Genomic DNA, 21513 nt, shown 5'->3' with positions numbered 1-21513 from the left:
CTGTATGCATTTCAGATGTCTGTACACTATACTCTGTATACATTATTCTGTTGATGCCTTGTTGACCATTGATGCTGGTTTTAGTTGTGTAGTCTTTGCAGCAACTACAACAACTACAACAGATGTGTACATAAGTATAGAAGTAAAACCATTTCTACAGCCTCCTGTTAAAGCACATCTGTGTCTCCACCTAGTGGATATGTTTGGTAAATACAAGAGCTGAAAAATACACAGATAACTTCTTTCAGAGTTTTATTTTAAAATTCATTATTTCCATCTCTGGATATGATTTGTAACCAGGGTAACAGCTTAAGCATCTTAGTAGTAAAACTGAAATATAATTTATAAAACACATCGCAAGCTTAAAAATGCAAAATAGTGTCAATAAAATATGGTGAGCATTATACAGAAGAGTAGCATGATTTGTCGATAAAGGATAATAAAGGATAAAAGATATGATAATAAAAACGTAGACAGTCAGTGTATAGAAAGTCATATCTGTTAACCAGGTTTTCTTGCCTGGATGCAGGTATTTTATAGAAATCTACATAAACACAGACATTTGTAGAATACAGTGCAGATGCTTAAATGCACATATTCAATTATGATGCAACATAAAACATAATTCACCATAATATGTCTCACATACAAAAACTAGTAGTCACTATATCTGGCAATAAATCAACAATAAAATCAGACATTCCAAGAATTTTGACTTTAAACTGAATATCATGATTGTGTGAGGCAGTAAAGCTGTTTGAAGGAGTGTAATGTAACTTGCTGAGCAACAGAAAATTAAAACATAATTATGATGGCAGTTGGCAGTGTTAGTAATAAGGCGTGTACAGTGAAAAGTGCTGTGTGCAGTGTGCTGCTGTTGGCAGAGTTAGTAATCAAAAGTGTGATGATAATCAATTTAAAGCATAAATCTAGAGATATTATATATTTCTCTTATTATAAACAAATCCCATTAAAAAGACCCAAACAACTTGGTTGGTTCCCTCCATAGCGACAGGAACATTATTTCATTAGCAGGTGCAGGGGTGTTGTACTCTCAGCAGCTGACTCTGCTCAAATGCAAACATGAGGTTGAACGCTTCTGAAAAAGCTAGTAAATGGACCTGTGTGTTAAGATTATTTTGTCAAATAACTATTTACAAGGTCAAAAATGAACTTTAATGCTCAAAGGTTTCGTTAGCTTGAATGGTGGAGTTTGATGTATCCATGTTTGTATCTTTTCACACATTTCTAGCATCAAGTTGCAAAAACACAATATTCAGTCATAATTAGTGCTTAGATGTTACACAGATTATCACAAAACTGAGCCTGGTAATTACGGAAAAATTCCACATGATGTACATGACTGTTTGATTGCATACAATTTAAAAACACTGTCACCACAGCTTTCTGTTTCTCCCAGTGAGTGATTGAATAGAATCAGAGATTTGAAAGTTCCTCTTATGTTACAGGATACTTTGAAAGTAAACAGCTTTACAAATATGAGGCCTGAACTGTGTTATTGCTCCCCCATTACCTTTCCTTTTTCTAAAATAGGTTTTTAATGGGATGTACCCACCTACACTGGTCCACCGGTGATACAGTTAACAGTATGCAGTGAATATATTATTGTTGCAGTATTGGTGTAAATATATTAATCTCAGCTGGAGACCAGCAGGAACAAAATGCTCACATTTAACATTCAGCAGATATTTGGTCTTTAAAGCAGCACATCAGGATAGTTTATATTAGACAGGATGAGCAGAAGCTGGAGCTGCTGTTAGTTAACACATGTTAGTTAAAAAATAAAAAAAGAAGATAACAACACAGTGGTACAGTCACATGTGTGTCCTGTTTGTCAAAATTAACTGGAACACAAAAGTCAATATGAATGAAACTCAGACACACCATGCAGGATCCACCGTCGTCTCAAACTGACTTCCTTTCAGAGAGTGTGGAGAAATCCATCAGAGGATGACACAGCTGGACATGGACTCTTCTGAACTGATGGACACACACATACATCAACAACATTTTAAAGCAACACCTCAAATTGGAAACATATTCATTTAATCAACACTTCAAATTAACCATAAAAGGTGTCAAATAATATTGAAAAGAAATCAAACAGTCAACAGCCATCGCTCTGACTATCTGCTGCTGATAGAAAGTCTCAAGACCAAATGACCCCACCTCTGCCCTGAAGCACCAGACTGCTTCATCCTTTTGGGGGCACTGCTCTCCCACTCGACTGCAGGCATCTGAGCATGCTCACTTGGCTCAGTGTTCTCCTGAAGAGAGGGGCAGAGACGATGGCAAATAGATAGAAACATTCCTCTGTGATGAGTATTAAAGTGGTTCTGAATTCTTGAAGCACTCCTGTGTTTTGTTCCAAGTGTGGACAAACTTAAGAAAGAAGGTGGCACTATGGGCTGTTGTTATTGAAACCAGACATATTTTACTTAGTAGCTGTTTTTTAAGCTGCATTAATTGATTTTAGCCAGTTGGAGGCAGTTGAACAAGCTGTAAACAACATCTGACATATTGTGGTTAACATGCTTTCTGGTGAACACACAATTTTCTATTTACAAATCCATACTTGTGTTTGTGTCCTGATGAAATTAAGACTAATATTCACTTTGGTCTCCACCAACTCCTGAGAAATATAGCTGGTTCTTTAGCTGCTAAATGTTCCACAGTTTATCGGAGCTTTTTCACTGAAAACAGCTGCCTGCTGCTGCAGGAACTGAGGCTGATGAGAGCCAAATTTGTGGGCGGTAAAACCAAAACACAGAGCTACAGCTGAGGGGAACTGTGATTATTCTGTAGGTTCTTCACTATGAGAGACACACGTTACATTACATATAGTCATTTAATGTTATAAAGGCTGCACAATATAGACAGAAAATTGTTCCAGCAGGTACTGAGTTATGTATTTTTAGAACTGGAAATGAATAACTGATTTTCAGAAAATGTTGTGTCATAACAAACACATTTTAAAGTCAGTATTTTATATTCAGCTTGGAACTTGGGGAAAAGCACTAATTCCACAGACACATAGCACTCTGATATCTATAGAACAAGCTTGAATCAGTCATTTTATGCTCATTTGCTTTTCCTATTTGTCTGGGAGTGGCAAATGTGAAAGCTGAAAGTGAAGTGTGTGTATGTTTTACAATTTTGTATGACAGTGTGTATGTGTGTATGCAGCTCACCATGTTCCTCTTCCTGCTGGGATTGTTGTTACTGCTGCTGCTGCTGCTTGGTGCGTTGTGGCTGTTGGCGGCTGAGCGGAGAGGTCTCCGGCTCAACTCGTCTCTTTGATGGACAACTGTCTGCTTAGACTGCAGCTTCCTGCAAACACAACACACACTCAGTTAATCAGGTTCACCTATACAATATAATCCATCAACTGAAAATAAGGAAATGTGTCACTATATTGTCTTATTTAATTCAATTCAATTCTGTGTATAAAACCAAGGCTAAATATGGAATATGTTATTGATTATGCTTCATATATTTATTGAAGGCAATAGATTATCATTATATTTTAGAATATTCTTATATTTTTCTGTCATCAGTATTGTATTTATACCTTTATCATAGTAACACATGTTCTGTTGTAGCTACTCAACAGTGAGTTTATGATATTCTTGTCTTAGCCAGAATATCAGTATGATATTATAGGGACTGTCATTCTGTGCGTCCTGTTCAGCCTCTCTTCAAATAATAGAGGACAGTAGAAGACATCAGGCTCACAATACCCAGCGGTGTGTGCCAGTGCAAACAATCAAACACACACTGCTGCTGTGTTATTGGCCATCACTGGCAGTTTAGTGCAGTGAAACTAGAGGCCTGAGTCTCTGAGAAAAATGGAGGTGCTGAGGGACATGTGCCAAACATTTCCAACATGAGTAAAAATAAAGCTAGAGATATGGTTATTCTTAGTACATTTACAATAGAGCTAAACAAAAACTCTCTAAACTTCCAGATATTTAAGACATTTTAAAGGAGGAGGAGAGTCCTCTTGATTAGCACTTTACAGGATTCTATCCCCATAATTACCACCTATTTGACATTCTATAAATCTATGTATATTTAGGTTTTATGTGTTACTGGTTGAAATCAATATCACAATATTATGAGAATATTTTCCACTATCAATATAAATCAAAATATGGAAAATGCATAATCACATTTAAAATAAACTGATGTTCAGTGTAATAAACTGTGTTCAGCCTTAATGCATTACATCTGACAAAACTCTTCACATATTTAACACATATTTATCTGAGTTTCCAGATGTGAACTTGGGACCATTTTTTTCTGGATTGTATATTTTTCTACAAATAGCCTCTTATATGAAAAGGAGGATTCTGTAAAACAATAACATGATATAAAACATATATTATGATTTCATTGAGAGATGATAAATGACAGTATGTAAATGCTTTCAAGCCCTGCATACTACATATATTATACATGTATCATATCAGGTCAGCCTTAAAAGGTGGAAAGGGTCATAAGTTGCAAATGAAAAGGTAAGTAAGAGATCCATTGTGTTCTGCTGGTCAGGCCACCAGCCCAGCCTACCTCACTGTTCACTTAGTGTCACAAAGCATTGATTGACATATAATTAAGTTCCTTGGCTAGGAGTTGTGTGTGTGTGTATGAGTGTGTAGTTTTTAACAAAAGGAAACATGAACAGAAAAAAGTGTTAGTGTTTCACTTTAAGTGCAACAAAAGATAATTGTGTATAACCGGTATTGTGTGTGTGGCATATGTGTGTATATTGCTATCAGAAACATGAAAGTGATGAAATAACATCAATCTGATACGACCTATCAACGGAAAACATTTTTTGGTAATCACTGTGAAAGCAACATCCAATAGATTCAGAGATGTCAGTCCGGGCAGTGTGTATTCTTTGTTAAATCAATAATTCAGCTATGTGTGGACACACGCACACACCCTTCAGCCCTGCACCCCTCCCCAGTGGTGTGAGTGCTGCTGACCCCTGGTCCTCTCAGCCTGTCCTCTCCTCGGTCCTCCACTACAGCTAATTACACTCTCTGGAGTTTAGAGCTGTCAGCCTGCAGCCTTAGCCCCCACCTGCTGGGTGGTCTGAGATCTTTGACAGCCTCCTCTCTCTCTTCTCTGACAAAGTGATAAACTAATTAGCCTGGCCGGTCACACTGGGGTCAAGGCCCTCAGCATAGCCGGCCCCTCCACATAACGGGGCTGACCAGGACCTTCCTCCGGGGAGCTGGGAGTGCAGTTCCTGAGGTCTAGCTGATCAACGCTGAGGGGCTGTCTGAGAGACAGACAGACCAGAGGTTCACCATCAGCCTGTGTCAAACTTATACTAAGACTCATTGAATAGCTTCCTTGTGTTTGGACAATCAAATCACTGTCCTCACACTTTTAATACTCCCAAACTGTAATATTTGTATTTAGAACACATACAGATGAGACTTTGAGCCACATGCTTTTCATCAGATAATGAGAGATGTGAAATACTCACTCATTAGATAAAGGACATATAATTTAAGGAAGACGATATCTATGTAAAAAATGCAAACAATAAAATATACACAATGTAGCACATTACTTAAAAATAGATCATAAATAATAAATCAATTAACCTCTCAAGTACTCATCAGTTGGCACTCATCTCACTGTTATCACTAACTTTTCTGCAGCTAAATAGTGATCAAACCAGCATAAATTCATTTTAAAGAAAATGTCTGGTAATATTCTTCTTAATATTCTTCTTATTGTCAGCACATCTCATGTACAGACCCTCACCAACAATGAAGTGATCCACTTAAGTGTTGTGAATGTGTATCAAAGCCTCATATATCTTATTCCTTTGTGCCATAGACCTCCATTACTGTCCAAAAACTATTAAAATACATCAATAAGTCACACTGTTGCACTGGCTGACATGTTCCTTCATTACCATGAGCACACACTGTAGTTTAATTTGACTCAATCCCTCACACACACTGTCCTGCTGCCAGAAATACCCACTAGAGCACCAAATGTGGATTCATCTGCTGCTGAAAAGAGACCCCCACAAATTCCCCCGTGTGAGTCGCGTTTGTTAATAACGACAGTGACCAGCTGTTTTATTGTTACTGTTGAACTATATATTTGTGGGCCATTTTTAAAGCATCTTGGGTTTTAATACTTCATTCGGGATCAGCATTAAATACTTTAAGTTAAGTGTTCAAACAGAATCTACAGAATACACAATATAAAGAATATACTGTCAATGCAGACACTAATACCAAACTAGAAAATTCTGCAATTTCTGAAGAAATTGCGTGTGAGAGCTGCAAACTGCCAGATTCAGCCGCTGCCACTGCTGGCTGCTGCCACTGCTGTTATTGCTCCTGTCGCTGCAAATTCCTGCTTCAGCAGCAATTATTCAAAATTTTGTAGCGCCACCTACGGGTGAAATTGTATCGAATACCACACACTTGTTCAGCATCTCCACCTGTACAATTTTGCTGAATTTGGTCACTATGGAATGTTGAATTTAAGAGATATGGAACTTAATAAGTAGTATGGTGGTGTTTCACTAATGGCCACAAGGTGGGGCTATGGTCACCATGTTTCACTATGTCGTGCACATTGACTTAGAGAACTTTTGTACCAAGTTTCATTTCACTGAAGACAACAGAACTGTAGAAATATCATGTTATAATATTACAGTAGCGCCCCCTGTGGGTAGAATAGTATCAAATTTTACATAATGGTGCACTGTCACAATATGTACAAGGTTCTCAAATTTGGTGTTGATCCGAATCAGCATTGAAGAGTTATGACTCGTTAAATGCATTAGGCCAGATATAAGCTCTGTTCGGGATCATCTAAATATGGTACGTACCAAGTTTGGTGAAGATTTAATGAAAAATGTGCCAAAAGAAGCAAAAAACGTATTTTTGAAAAAAAAATCAAAATGGCGGAAAAATTTTCTATGCACAAATGGGTGTGGCTTATACCAGTCTACTTGGTACTATCAAAGGAATACACTGTGCAAAAATTGTTTGGATAGGCCTCACGGTTCATGAGTTATAAGCCAAAACATAAAACACGTAATAACTGACCACATGGTGGCGCTATAGGTCCCATTTTAAAATATGTTAAGCATTTCCACATAGGCCACCTGTCAATCAAGTTTGAACACTTTAGCACTTTTAGTTTTTGAGATATGAGCTTTCAAACACTGCTCCCATTGACTTTCCATTATAAATTTTAATGCTTTAAAAAATTCTATCAAGTCCATGGAATATGTTAGAGATGAGAAAAATAATAGCACGCATCTCCTTAAGGGGATGTACAATTTGACATCGAAACAAAGGTGATATGACAAATCGTGTAGGACTACTTAGACGCCGAAAAACTGCAAAATAATAAATGCATAAAGAAAGAGCGAAGATAACATTGTGTATACAATTAACTGGTCTGCAGTGTGCTGCTGCCATACTGTGTGCAAACAGTTTAAAGAAACTTCAGGGGGATTTTACGTAGATCAGGAGGTTATTTTTAGAGTACTTCTTTTCTTAGGTGGTGTTTCCTGAGTTGAGGACCTGCCACATGGGTTCTGTCAGCTGAAAGCAGTCAAATCAGTATTTTCTGTTAAAGCAGACCCCATGGAGAAGTGTTCTTTTATACTGTATTAACATTTATTAGGGACCGAGCCCAAAAGGCAGAGGACTACTGTAAAAGTTTTTTGTGTGTTTGTTTGTTTGTTTGTTTGTTTCTTTATTATTACGGGACATCACACCTAAATTTGATCGCCTAAACATGCTCAAAAACCCATCAAATTTGGCACGCACATCAGGTCTGGTGAAAAACTTGATAAAATGTAAAAATTAACTCCTAAAGTGCCAAAATGTGCTCTCTAGCACCACCTACGTAACTAAAATGGCCGCCACAGCCCATAGGAGTGTCGTAGAGAGATCAAACCAAAACTCAATTATTCATCTCATCAAGACCTACAAATCATACACTGACACCCCTGACCTAAATCCAACAGGAAGTCCACAATTAGCCTTTCAAAATAAGACTTTGCCCCAACTTTGGCCCCCGAACAAATGCTATTTCCTCTGAGAGCGTCAATGGTATCGGCTTCAAACTTTAGTAGGTGACTTATGACACTATGCTGAAAAAAAGTTGTTAAAAACTTTGTAATACCTAGAACGGTTTGGATTTTATAAGCCTTGAAAGGTGCAGTGCCACATCACACCTTACAATGTAAAACAATGGGGAGGCAATCTATGGGCATGAACTTTGTGTCAAACTGAGGCTTCTGACATCTAAACTATAAGTCTGACCACTTTCAAACTTGTATCAATGGATTCGCAACGAAATTTCCTACTAAAAAATGCTGTGAAACATTCCGCAATGCACACTCATTATAAAATCACAGGAGGAGCAAGAAAAGACTTTAAAACTCACACACTAATATCTCAAAAAAAATAAAAGATAGAAAAAACATGTAAATTCAAGATTTGTAGGTCAAAGTCTCGTGACTCATTTAAAGTTCAAATGAAGTTTGTATCTAAAACTATGTGGAAGCAGTAAATGTTCAAAAAGGTGTGGGTTCACTCACACTCTCCATTCAAATATATGAGTATTTTTCTGTGTCCAGCTGCAGTTACTTATTGTCTCTACACACCTGACAGTACACATGTCAATCAAACTTTGACCAGGTCATGTGGGTTAAAAGTCTTTCCTTTTCTAAAAATAGAATTGATAAAAATTAGGAAATTAATTTGTTTTACACACAAACTCATCAAGAGTTTTCAATTTACTAATTGAAATTCAAGTGAATGGGCCAAAAACTTGCATAATTTTGATGACACAGGTGTGAGCAAGACAGACATGTCTCACCCTGCACAAAATTCTCATCCTGTCAATCAAACTTTCATAATAAAAGCACATCACACTTGTAAGAAATATCCCTCATTTTTAAAAAGCAAAATGATCTGATCCCGACAGGCCAGAGTGCGAGGTCCCGACCAATGCTGCTTGCAGCTTTAATTTTATACATTATTTTAATTAAGATTTGAAACTGACATACCAGCAATTCATTTCATGACTTCTTGAAGTCTCACCATCACTCTGTGTGTGTTTGTGTGTTGCAGGTACCTGACAGCTGAGCTCAGGCTTTGGTACCAGTCATTGAGATCCTCCTGGTTGCTGGACATCAGCAGGAGTTTGGCTTTGGGGAAAGTCAGCTGGAAGAAGGAGGTAGAAGACAGTAGTTAGGATTATTGTCCGCAGCATGGATGGGCGTGAGGTGTCATGATGGCTGTTTGGATGGCTATTTTATGTTGTAATGTATCTTGTAATTTTAGCATTTTGCTTAGAATTGCTCTATAAATAAAGCTTCCTCTTAAATTTTCAATGAGATCACTAAGTCGGTATGATGTGGGTTCTATCACTCAAACAAAAATATTCCATTTCAGCTGTGCAATGGAACATCATCCAGGTACATACTGTGTCCATCAATCAAATATACACAAGAGCAGGTAAGATACCTTGAAGTGTGCACAATACTGTTTACCTAATCAGAGAAGAAAATGACTGGTGCTGTGATTGACTTTCCATAGCTGTACAGTCGATGGAAAATTTAAAATGCCACAAGAAAAATTAATCAAGAAACATATATATACAATTCATTATGTAATATGTATTTCATGTTTATGTATGCATTTACTGTAATAATTAAATGTAAAAAGACAATTATTTGGATTTTTGTCTTTAATAATTGAATGAATGTCTTTTTTTGAGTTAGAGACACAGGCTGTGTCTGAAATCACTCATTTACTCATTCCCTACTCCCTATATAATAGACACTAAATAGTTTATTCAGTAGTGAGCAGCAAATTGAGATTTTGGACTTCACTGATTGTCATCATTTTGCGTCATCACCATCAGCTGTAAAGTCATACAATGATAACTTTCACTTATAAAATGTGGAGCATTGCATTTTGTGGGACTGTTAGCAGAAAGTGGTGTACATCCCATGCACACTACTTTTTTCATTCCATTGTGGAATTTTTGAGGCTCTATATAGTGGATACATTTACACACTCAGTATTTGCTCAAAATGGCATAGGGTAAATGTAGTGCACTATATAGGGAGTGTTATGTACATCAACAGTCTCAATCAAAATGTTTCCAACTCAAATTTCCACTTTTATGCTGATGATACTGTGATATACTGCTCTGCGTCTACACCATAAACGAAACTGATGTTTTCAAATGCAAAATCTAAGCCACCAAACTTTCAGTCTATCACCACTTTTCAGGGCTCTGAGACTGAGTCTGTTTCTCAATACAAGTATCTTGGAATTATAATTGATGATTCTCTCTCATTTAAGCCTCACATTCAGCAACTGATGAAAAAAACTGAAGTTGAAGTTGGGTTTCATTTTTAGAAACAAGTCTTGCTTTTCCTTCAAGGCCAAAAGGAGACTTGTTGCTGCTACATTTATGTCTGTGCTGGACTATGGTGATGTTTTATACATGCATGCATCTTCACAATGCCTACACACGCTACTGTCTACCATGGAGTACTGAGGTTTATTACAAATCTTAAAGCCCTTACTCACCATTGCTCTTTGTATACTCAGGTTGGATAGTCTGCCTTTTCCACCAATAGACTTAACCATTGGCATATTCTTATTTATAAGGTTATTCTTGGACTGCTTCCTTCCTACTTACAGACCTACATTCTACAAAAAAGTATGGGAAGTTATTGTCTTCGCTCCCAGGACTTACTCCTACTAACTGTTTCTAAAGCCTATACTGAACTGGGAAAAACGCTGTTTAAGTATGCTGCTCCCTTGGATTGGAATCTGTTGCAAAATTACCTGAATCTTCGGGAGTTGGTCTCATTGGACGCATTTAATGTGATTCATAAAGACTTAGAAGCAGGAATATCTGGCTGTAGATGGAGATGTTGATGGTCATTAATGTTTTTTTTGACATTTTATAATTGTGTACTGTAATTTGTTCTTTGTTTTCATTTTCAATTGTTATATGTTTGTTTTAAGTCTGCAACCTTGTCATTCGTGCTTCTGCCTGTCTTGGCCAGGATGCTCTTGAAAAAGAGATTTTGTAATCTCAATAAGTCTTTTACTCCTGGTTGAATAAAGGTTAAATAAATAAAATAAATAAATACATTTCAGGCACAGCTGTAGTCTATGTAACAAGCTGATGGCAGCCATGACATTGTGCTGCAGAAATCTGTACAAACTGACACTGAAATGAAATACACTTCTTCATTTTGTTTTATGTGTTGCATTATTAAAGACAAAAAGTTTTATTTCAGAGGGTCCATGTTCATGTTTTACTTACTCAGTACTCCACACTGGGGTCCTTTAGAAGGAAATCATTTTCCAGGATGTTTTAAACAACCCAGAGACACAGTGGCTCAAGCTATCCTGAACCTTAAGACAAAGTCTGACTTCATCAGCCAGATATGGCAATTGCTGATTTCCAGATTTATTATTGATTTTAAATGTTAGGTTCAGTGCAATCTCCTATGTTGAAAAAATTGTGCAACTACACAGCAACCTTTAACAGTCACTGTCACCCAAACAGTGATAATAAGATCAAGTGTTTGGGGGAAACTAAACCTGTTTATGCATTTGTATCTGCATTGTAATGTATCTGTATCTGCATTTTGGCAGACTGATGTGCACTTTCAGCTTTGTTCACAGATAGGCAGTTGAAAGAAAAGATGTAACAAATAGATATTTTTGGTGGGAAAAAATATCTCTTCACTGTAATCTGACTGCAAACTGACATCAGATTTCAGCTGCCAATTGTTACAAGGAAATTTAAGATTACGAAGGTTTAAGACATCTCATCATCTCATCATGTACATAACTATGTTTGTTGTACATTAAACATTTTCCAGGACATTTTGGTCTATTTTGTCATTGTTCAGGACAATTCTATGACTTAAGAGATGCATTAAAACTTTCCAGGCTTTCCAGGATGTACTAGTGTTACCATAAAACTATATATTTATTCACCTCTGGTTGTATTTCAGTAGGCTCATCATTTGTCATCAGAGGCCTCACCAATGGAGGGCTGAAACTGTAATAACATTATAAAAACAGTAGAAGGCAGGCCATATCAAGTAAAAAGCTTCCACTCTGTCAGCTCGTCATACAGCAAAACCTACTGCTGCTCTTCACAGGCATTCATCGGCCTGAAAACTCTGACTGAAATTTGCAGGTAAAGAAGATGGAGAAAGTTAATTCAAGTGAAGTAACAGAACTGTTGCATTCAGGTCACATTTACAGGGAAACTGTATTCTGTTCTCTAAGCAGCTTGGCAGAAATGTGTCCTCAAATCTCTTGTAGACTCCTTTCAGGTCTACAGAGTGACAGGGTCCTCGTCCTTTGAGTCAACAGTAATTATCAGCTCTCTCATTCACATTGCTAAAACCAGCCTCAGATTTTACTTGTCAAACAAACCAATTGGAGATGTCCAAGCCCAAACAAAAAAGGGGCTTTTAGAGCAGCATAATTACACTGGGAAAGCAGAGGATCAAAATTAGGCCTTCACCATATTAAATGACCTTTCACATTTACCTGCAGCTGCAGCCTCCACACAGGAAACTAGTTTGTTGAGCAGTGACATATCGATTATTTCCAGGAGTATTTGGATAGAACTTTATGCTGGTATACAGGAGCATATACCCCATCCAACATAATGATGTTTTTACACAGGGGGAGGGAAGTGTCTCTCATTATACATTAAATAGATCAAGATTTCAAATGTACCATCATCACAAGTATTATCTAATTATAGAGTTCAGTTAGTGGGGCCGAACTGAGTGGCGCATGATATTAGGCTCTCGCCACTTGGGGGACGGCGGTTGATTTATGCACAAATAGATTCCACTTCTATTGCAATGCGGTAATTAGGGATTTGTCAGGAAATCTGACCCTCTTAGGTAGAAATTACTTTGTATAATAAGAACGGCAGAGCACAGAGCCTCATTGCTGCACATAATTTAGCTTGATTATTTATACATCAAAGAGAATCTGTCAGGGATGTGGGAAAATATTCAAGTAGCGAGGGGATATTAGGAGGATGAAGACTGCAGACAGAGAGGAGAGAATAAGGAAGGTCGAGACAGACGGAAGGAGAGGAGAAGACAGAAGATGAAGAGAAAAACAATGTGTGAGCCACAAATAAAAGCCAGCTCTCAACAAACAGGTGTGCCCAGAAAAAAAAAAAAAACACACACACACACACCAGAAATTTTAATAAAAGCGATTTTTTTTAAACTTTGCATATAGATTGCCATGGCATTTACAGCTGTCAAATTTAATTTGGCTTTAATTCTTCATGGCCCTGGATGAGGAGGGCCCTGGAGTGCTGATAGCCCTTTTCCTTGAGCTCAGGTAGGGGCCCGAGATCAATAATGTGTCCTTATGAGAAATTACGTGTAATGCTATTGAGTATGCATTTGGGCCTCGGTGGGATAAGAGGCTAATGAAATGCCATTTCTGCCATTAGATAACGTGCAGCGGGCTGGCGGAGAGCGGCGACAGGCTTGAGGAAGATGTATTTACTGGAGGGCCTGAAGAGATAGATCTGCAGCCTAATCTGATCCAGCAACTGAGAGATTCTGTTACAGCAGGCAGCCATCACTACACTCCTCAGCTGTTAAAACACACACACACACACACACACACACACTCAGCAGCCTTTTCATTAGTCACTTGAAGGATTCTTTTAATTCACACTGCCTTCAACAAATGAAGTCACATAGGCCTGGTCATAACAATATGTCACTGGACCTGTCAAGAACATCATAATGCAACACACATACCAGACACTTGGTGTAGTCATACACACACTACTGAATTTACCCTCTCATCTGTGTTTTGTGCTCTGTATTCTCACAAAATAAATAAACTGTTGTTTCATCCACATTCTAGTGACAAAACCCATTTTTTCTCTAGACACTACTGAACGTAGCGACACTACTGGTGTAACAGATGATAATGGCTGAGGTAAACTGGCTAAATCTATACCTACATGCTATCATAGCTCTTTCTGATCATTTTTAGGGCTGTGTATTGAATCTCAATACTTCTATTATACATCACATAAATTGGAACTGTGTTAGGAAGTGATCTCTTAGTAGTCAGCATGTACAGAATGTAGAACTACATCAACCATACTTGGTTTCAGTGTACAGAAGGGAATGTGCGTATTGTTTTGATTTAAACATGAAAAATGTGAAGCTTTTCTTTAAACTGTATTATATTTAGGGCTGAAACAATAACTTGATTATTTGATTTGTCAATCAACAGAAAATTAATCGACAATTTTGACAAACAATTAATTGTTTAGTAATCAGTAATTTATCAAACAAAAGTACCAGAAATCTGCTGTTTCCAGTTTCTTCAATGTGAGGATTTGGTGCTTTTCTGTTTTTTACCATTGTAAACTGAATATCTTTGGGTTTTGGACTGTTTTGGTCACCAGAGGACATCACCTTAGTCTCTAGAAAATTGTGAGGGGCTTTCTGCACTATTTTACTTCATTTAATAGACCAAATGATTAGTTAATTATTAGTAAAAATAATTGACAGATGAATCAACGACTGTCACTTACAGCTGTAATTTTACTCAGGTATCTGTATCTCAATAATGACAATAAGACAAGTATCTTATTTTCATTAGTATGGAAACATTTCAGCATTAATTTCTTAAGCAGCCTCCATAATTTTAAACCAGGAGACTGAGAAAAGTGTGCACAGAACAGCACTCTTTGTCCTCAAAGTCCTTAAATTATTGAGATACTGACTGACATGATATCAGATGATATCTGTATTAAGTGAAATATAGCAGGTGATTTGGGTGGAATTTCATTGTTTTGAATTCTTATTAAGAAAACAATTTATGGCTGCAACAATGGATTGCTTTCATGGTTGACTGACAGAAAATTAAGCAGCAACATTTTGGACTGTCTATTAATTATTACAGTTGTTCAAAACTGTCAAGCAAAAATGGCAAATATTCTCTGGTTTCATCCTCTCCAGTGTGAGGAGAAGATGCTTTTCTCGGTTTGATATCAAAGTAAGAAGAAGGGTTGTTAGTAGTGGAAATGGGCATTTTTCACAATTTTCTTCTGACATTTCATAAACTTAACAATTAATTGATTGACCAAAAAAAAAAAAAAAAAAAAAAAGGTTTATAGATTAGTCAATAATGAAAACAACGGTTATTTGCTACGTAAAATGACTCACTTACTGTGACAATTTGATACAAAATATCAAAGGTAACAAATGTGCTACAGTATATTTATCAGTTTTATATCAAGGATGTCTTTTCCATTTAATAAATGACCAGATTTAAAAAAAAAAACACTTCATTTCTACTGTATGCTACCACTCCAGTGTAGAGGAATCAAATCAAATGCTGCAAACCTTTAGAGTCATTAAAGCTCTATATAGCCACTGTGCATTACAGGGCAGCACATTAGCAGCAGAACATAAAGAGCTTTTTGAGCAAGAGTGTATCAGCTGAAATGAATATTGATACCATGCAGCATTGGCACTAAACACTCGCTGCATAAACGCTTTGGTTACTTGCTCAATGACGCGCGACTCATTCCTTTGAATGTTTCATGACAGCAACTTCATCATTTAATCACAATTTGTCAGCCAGCAGCTGTACTGAGACCTGGGAGGCGGATGAGACTGAGAGAAGACACATTAAAAGTTCAACTTTTAGGCTACTTCAACAAGGGTTTGAAGTGATTAGGGAGAAGAAGAGGCGAGGGAACACGGGTCTCATCTGACAAGCAGAACTAAATGACATTTTCATATGGTGAGGCTGGAAAACATTCAGAAACCTCTGTTTAGCAGATTATTCAGCAGCAGCCGTCAAGGCCATAAGTAAGACAAATCAAAGCAACATGCATCAAAAGTGGGAATTAAATAATGCCTCTGTGAAGGAATCACTCATGTGTACACTCAAATCAATGAACAGATGTCTTCCCACCTGCTGCCCAACAAACACTGAGCATTTCATTCCCATGTTCAACTTTTCCAAGTTTCCTTACATTGACCTGCAGAGGCAAATTAATATGTGGTAAAGGAAAGTGAGAGTGGGAAACAACTGTACTGTAATGGCATCTGGTATGATAACCTGACTGTGGTAAATAAAAACAAGTTGGCCAGGGCTGTAAGATAAACCAGGGAAATAGTAGCTTGCCAACATAAATCATAAGAAGTTCTGTATAACGCTGAGATGAGGGACAAAATCCACCGTACGAGGACTTCACCAAAATCAAGTGCTTATATTCATCCTGACAGTTGTAGCTTCAATGCTGATGTTTTGTCCCAGAAAAACAATTACAAATTCTGTACTGAAAAAAACTATAACTGTGGATGAGCCACTATGGACAGGAGGAATGACCACATTGACCAATAACTCTTTCAATGTATATGTTGCATGTGAGTATTGTACTAGTTTTGAAAAAATTAAATTTATTTGGAGAACAATTTTGAGAAAACTTGCTTTTCCTGCCATTTCCCTTGTGTATGGCTCCTTTTGCTGATATAATTGCTACTTTTTTATTAATGACTCAGTATTTCCATTCATTTTTTTTCCAGTTGGTTAATGTTGTCTTTCAGTCTGGTTCCCACTCCGATTGAGCTGAACATGATATCTAATACAATATAAGCATGAAACACATTGGAAAATACACTTTTCTATTTTGCTGTATGGTAGCCCATGTAGAAATGTCTTGTCTTAACATTTAGTCAATATTCCACAATATTCCCGAAACTTCCTCACCCTTCAAATGTTTTGGAGAAAAACTTGTCACATGAGAACTACTCAGGCAGGCAGGCATGTGCCTAGTTTGCTGACACTTACACTGAGCAGGCCTCCTTGGCTCCTGGTGTGGCCAAACACCTTCTCCACAGTGCAGTCCTGCAAGGGGTAGGTGAACTGGCCTGTGAACTTGTCTCCATTGGTGGGATGTAGTGGGCTGCATCGCTTGGTCTGCAGCAGCATGTCAGAGAACAGGAAGAACATCTTGGGTTTGGCTTCTGCACCTTTAGGAGGAACCATCTTCAGCCAACCCTCACGGATGTACCACCTCTCTGCAGGACAGGGGAGGAAGAGACACAAACAAACATTCTCTTTAGCTGCTCACTTCTTTGTCTGGGTTGTGGGGGAGCTGGTGTCTGTCCCAGCATGCAATGAGACAGCCTAACAGAAACTAATGCTGCTGTTTGTGCTCATTGGCAATTTGAAGTTTCCAGTCCACCAGGAGAACAAAGAGAACATGCAAAGACGAGGTGGAAACAATGAGTAGCTGTTTGCTTCATCTGTTCACACTGTTTCCCAAAACTTAAACGTGATATTATCTTACTACTATGAATGTCTTAGAGGACAGACTTTGTCAAAATATGCACTATTATCCTTCCTGGTGTGATTCATCACTTCACACCCCTCTCTATGAAAGCAAGCTTTTCACTCTGCCTTTGAGTATGGCCATTCAGAACAAGAATGTTTCAAGTAGGGCTGTAGTCTCCTGGTCGACTGGTCCATTAGTTGGTCGATATGCTCTTGTCCAACTAAATTCTCATTGGTCGAATAATCCTTGTGTTACTTTCATAAGGAGAAAAGTGCTACATCAACAGCTTTCCAGGATGAATCCATTATTTCCTGCGGCGGAAGGGACAGACTAACAAATTACCTGTGAAAACCGGGGGTGTATTCAAAACACCCCCGTTGTTTTCACAACTTTGAACTCGCCCTACCTAATGGAGACTGCTGGGTCTAAGGCCTATTCAGACCAAATCATGCGGTGCGGCATTCAGCCACAGGGTCGAGCAGAGGTTTGGGGGGGGTTGTGGATGTGTTTAATTGTGCTTTAGAACGTAACCGCTGTGAAACAATCAGAAAATAACGTTTTATTGATGTGATTCACCGGCTCTCTCGCTCTCTTCATTCACTCTCTTGCTTGCTCGACCACAGCTGCTCTCTCTCTCTCTTTTACTCAGCCGGAGATCAGACTGATCAGAGTTGTAAACTCTGCCATGATGGAGGACAAAGACGTTACTAGGACGAGGGGAGGACGTTTCTCTTCGTCTGATAATATTAAAAGTAAACTGTGCTGTTGGCTTCCCGACTCACTTTAAAAAAGACCAGAGAAAAAAAGAGAGAGCACCAGCGAGAGAGAGAGAGAGAGAGAGAGAGAGAGAGCAGCAGAGAGTAAATGAAGAGAGGGAGCGCTGGTAGCGAGAAAGCCGGTGAATCAGATCAATAAACGTTATTAATTAATTAAATAATGAATGAATGTACTGAACGTTTACTGAATGTTTAATGAATGTACTGAACGTTTACTGAATCAGTGTTTCTGCTATAATTATGACAACGAGAACCCCCGCCAGACCAAAAATATATTTTTTAATGCCAAATATCCATTCAGAAATCGACAGCGTTTGGGAGTCTCTGTGCAGCGCTGTTCTAAAACGTGAGACCCCCCCCCATACATTTCACTAAATATTCTGTAGCTCATCTATCAAAATAATTAACCATAATCCTAAACTTTACCATGCATAGTATGGGAACCCCAGTCTCCAGAGTCAAAGTCCTGTGTATGCCCAGAACCCCCCCCTCACAACTTCTATATCGACTGTATAAATGAATCAATACAAGAGTTTAGTTTTTAAAGTCCAAATGAAATCACATATAATCATCCTCTCATCATACTCTTTTTAAATGTATGTAACTAGTTTTGTATTATTAGAATGAAGAAAATAGGAACATTTTCAGAAATTCACCAAGCAGGCTACTGGTGTTGGATCATATGAACAGAGACAAAGGGCTAAATCCACAAAGGATGGCTTGTGCCCGCTATTAGCACAGTGAATTGTGCAGAATTTGCACCCGCAATCTGCCCCGTTTTAAGGTCCTATTCACAAAAGATTTTGCGCTAATGATATGCCAGCGCAAACACACCCATAAAGTTTTGCAACTGAGTGCAATTTGCCCTTGTTTTACATTTGAATGAGTAAGCAGAGCTGTTTCCAGTGTTTCAGGCTTTTTTCAACATTTCAGTACACAGATTGGTCCATAATGAAAACTACAGAGAGCACAAAAGCCTCAAATTGTGTGTCTTTAATTAGCAGAGGTGCACACACACAGAGCTCTGCAACATCACAAACCAACTTTCATGTATTTTGCTTCTTTTACTTCTCTAGTATTTCTTTAACATAATCTACTGAAATGTCCGTCAGAATAGGATACAGCTATTAATGTGACTCAGGCAGGTCTGAAATGTGTTAGATCAATATCTGAATCTTACAATAATGTTGTTTAGGTGTCACTTAATGTATCCAGGATTTCGCCGAAACATCAGTACTGATGTTCTGTTTGTTGTCCACAGCTGGCTGTGTGTCACCACAGCCGCAGCTGAAACGATAAGTGTGTCTCCAAACTGAGAAAGAGGCTGTGTGCACTTACACACGTGGCACAGCAGCGGTAACTTCATTGATACCGGATTGGTGAGGATCTGGCGGTAATTAATGTTTGGTCCACATCTACACAGGTCTGCTGTTGCACACAGATTCCAGGTTTATACAGTGGAATTGTTTGTAATAAAGCAGCCCTTATGGATGTCTTCTGAGCTCCATCAGCGCTGCCAGAATGTTTTTATTTTTAAGTAGCTGAAAGTCCGAGATAAGCCTAAAAACTAGGAATGCACGATATTGGATTTTTTGCCGATATCTGATATGCCGATATTTCCGACTCACTGTGGCCGATTGCTGATGCCAATACCGATATATGCACATATATGCTGGCTGAGGAGACTATTACACATGCAATCATAGATTGTACTAAGTATGATCAACAAAGACAATATATGAAGGAAGAACTTCGGAAGACTGGAGTTCAGGAGCTCAGCGTTAAAACTTTAATGAACCTGCCAAGTGGGTGGAGCAGTAGTTTTCATTGAGTTTATTAGACAGACAGGATTAATGTGTAGGATTAATCTTTGGTCCACACTCCGGAGCAGAAGGTGGTAAAGCACCTAATACGTTGGTTGCCAACTGCCGTTATAAATCAAAAAGAAGATTTTTTTTTTTTTTCCAGAGTGGTACATCCTGTCAGCCGAGGTGTTTCCTATCTGTGCAGCCGAACACAGCAGCTCCTAGACGGACTGTTTCTCCCTGATGGTCCCGGTGTTTCCTCCACAGGCTCCACTTCACTGAAGCTGCCTGTCAGACTCGCTGCTTCTTCCCACTTTAACCTGAATAACAAACCGGGCTCGGTGCTCCGGTTGGATCCACATAGAGCGCCGGGGCTAATGTTAGCTGAGAGGCTAGTGGAGCGTTAGCCACAGCATGGCCGGAGGGAAGCACAGCCAGCTAGTCAGTCAGGCAGTGGAGGAGAAGGCAATAAATCGGCCTCTCATAATTGGCAGAAATGGCCGATGCCGATATTTCATTTTAGAGCTTTTATCGGCCGATACTGATGATGCCATAATAACGTGCATCCCTACAATAAACAGCCATATTTGACCCATTATTTTAATTATATATTTAATTATTTTAAATAATTATTATTTTATAATGATTTAATTATTATTTTATAATTATTATATTATTTAAATAATAATTATTATTATTTTAAATTATTTTAATTATTTTAAATTATGGGCTCAAAGTATGAACTCACTGACTGAAATTTTCACTAAAACACATGGATTTTCAAATAACATTGACCACATTAACTAGACTAGATATGCCGATTATGCCATCAATGTTTTTGAGGACATTAGAAAGGGAACCTCCGCTTTTATTGTTGATCCAGTTTCTTGGCTGCTTTAACATTGACAGGGGACGATTATGACGTATCGGGAACATTAGCTAGCTAGCACATTTATCTACCTTTCTTTTTTTCTCTCTCTCCTTCTCTGCTCCACCCTTCCTCTTTTTTCCACCGTCCATCTTGCTGCTAAGTCATTTATCAGCTCTAAATGCACTTGCTGCCAAACAAAACATGTAACTGCCAACTACTCTCTCTGTGTTTGTCTGTCTGTCTCTCTCCTGGCTGTCACCATGCGCAGGGCAGTGTTACGTTCAGGGTCAAAAAATTAAAAAAAAAAAAAATCTGCGGGCCTGCGGTGGGTCTGCCGGGCCATTTAGCAGGCCAGGCCACCAGGAAAAGTCCCTGTGCTCCCCATTGCCACCCCCCCAAATTTGCCAAAGCAATAACCAAAAAAAAAATATATGGTGGAATCAAGAGCATTGCCTCAGCTGTAGAGTCACTTCTGTTCCTCTCACACATTATCACAAGCAGGAAAAAAAAGATTTGTCTCATGTGAGCACAACAGTCCATCAATGCTCTCTGTGTCTCCGTGGCCTCCCCACCTCTCACTCGACCTGCATTCAGTGTCTCTGTCCACAGAAGCAGCCATCTGTCAACTGCAGCTCCTGGA

The 21513-nt window shown here is 38.4% G+C and overlaps 1 protein-coding gene across 1 annotated transcript in view; it reads right to left on the bottom strand.

Annotated features, from left to right (window-relative positions):
- Positions 1–235: 235 nt before the first annotated feature.
- The window catches only part of arhgef39 (Rho guanine nucleotide exchange factor (GEF) 39), a 102368-nt gene continuing 81090 nt past the window's right edge, over positions 236–21513 (bottom strand). The window contains exons 8-12 of the mRNA XM_042403642.1: positions 16935–17164; positions 9160–9248; positions 3213–3351; positions 2191–2288; positions 236–2001 (exon numbers count right to left, since the gene is read on the bottom strand). Coding sequence (XP_042259576.1) covers positions 1965–2001; positions 2191–2288; positions 3213–3351; positions 9160–9248; positions 16935–17164 — 593 coding nt within the window. The 3' untranslated portion in view covers positions 236–1964. The remainder of the gene's footprint in view (positions 2002–2190; positions 2289–3212; positions 3352–9159; positions 9249–16934; positions 17165–21513) is intronic.

The sequence above is a fragment of the Thunnus maccoyii genome, chromosome 23 (assembly GCF_910596095.1).
Source record: "Thunnus maccoyii chromosome 23, fThuMac1.1, whole genome shotgun sequence".
Taxonomy (NCBI): domain Eukaryota; kingdom Metazoa; phylum Chordata; class Actinopteri; order Scombriformes; family Scombridae; genus Thunnus; species Thunnus maccoyii.
This window is presented reverse-complemented; position numbering and strand designations above follow the sequence as displayed.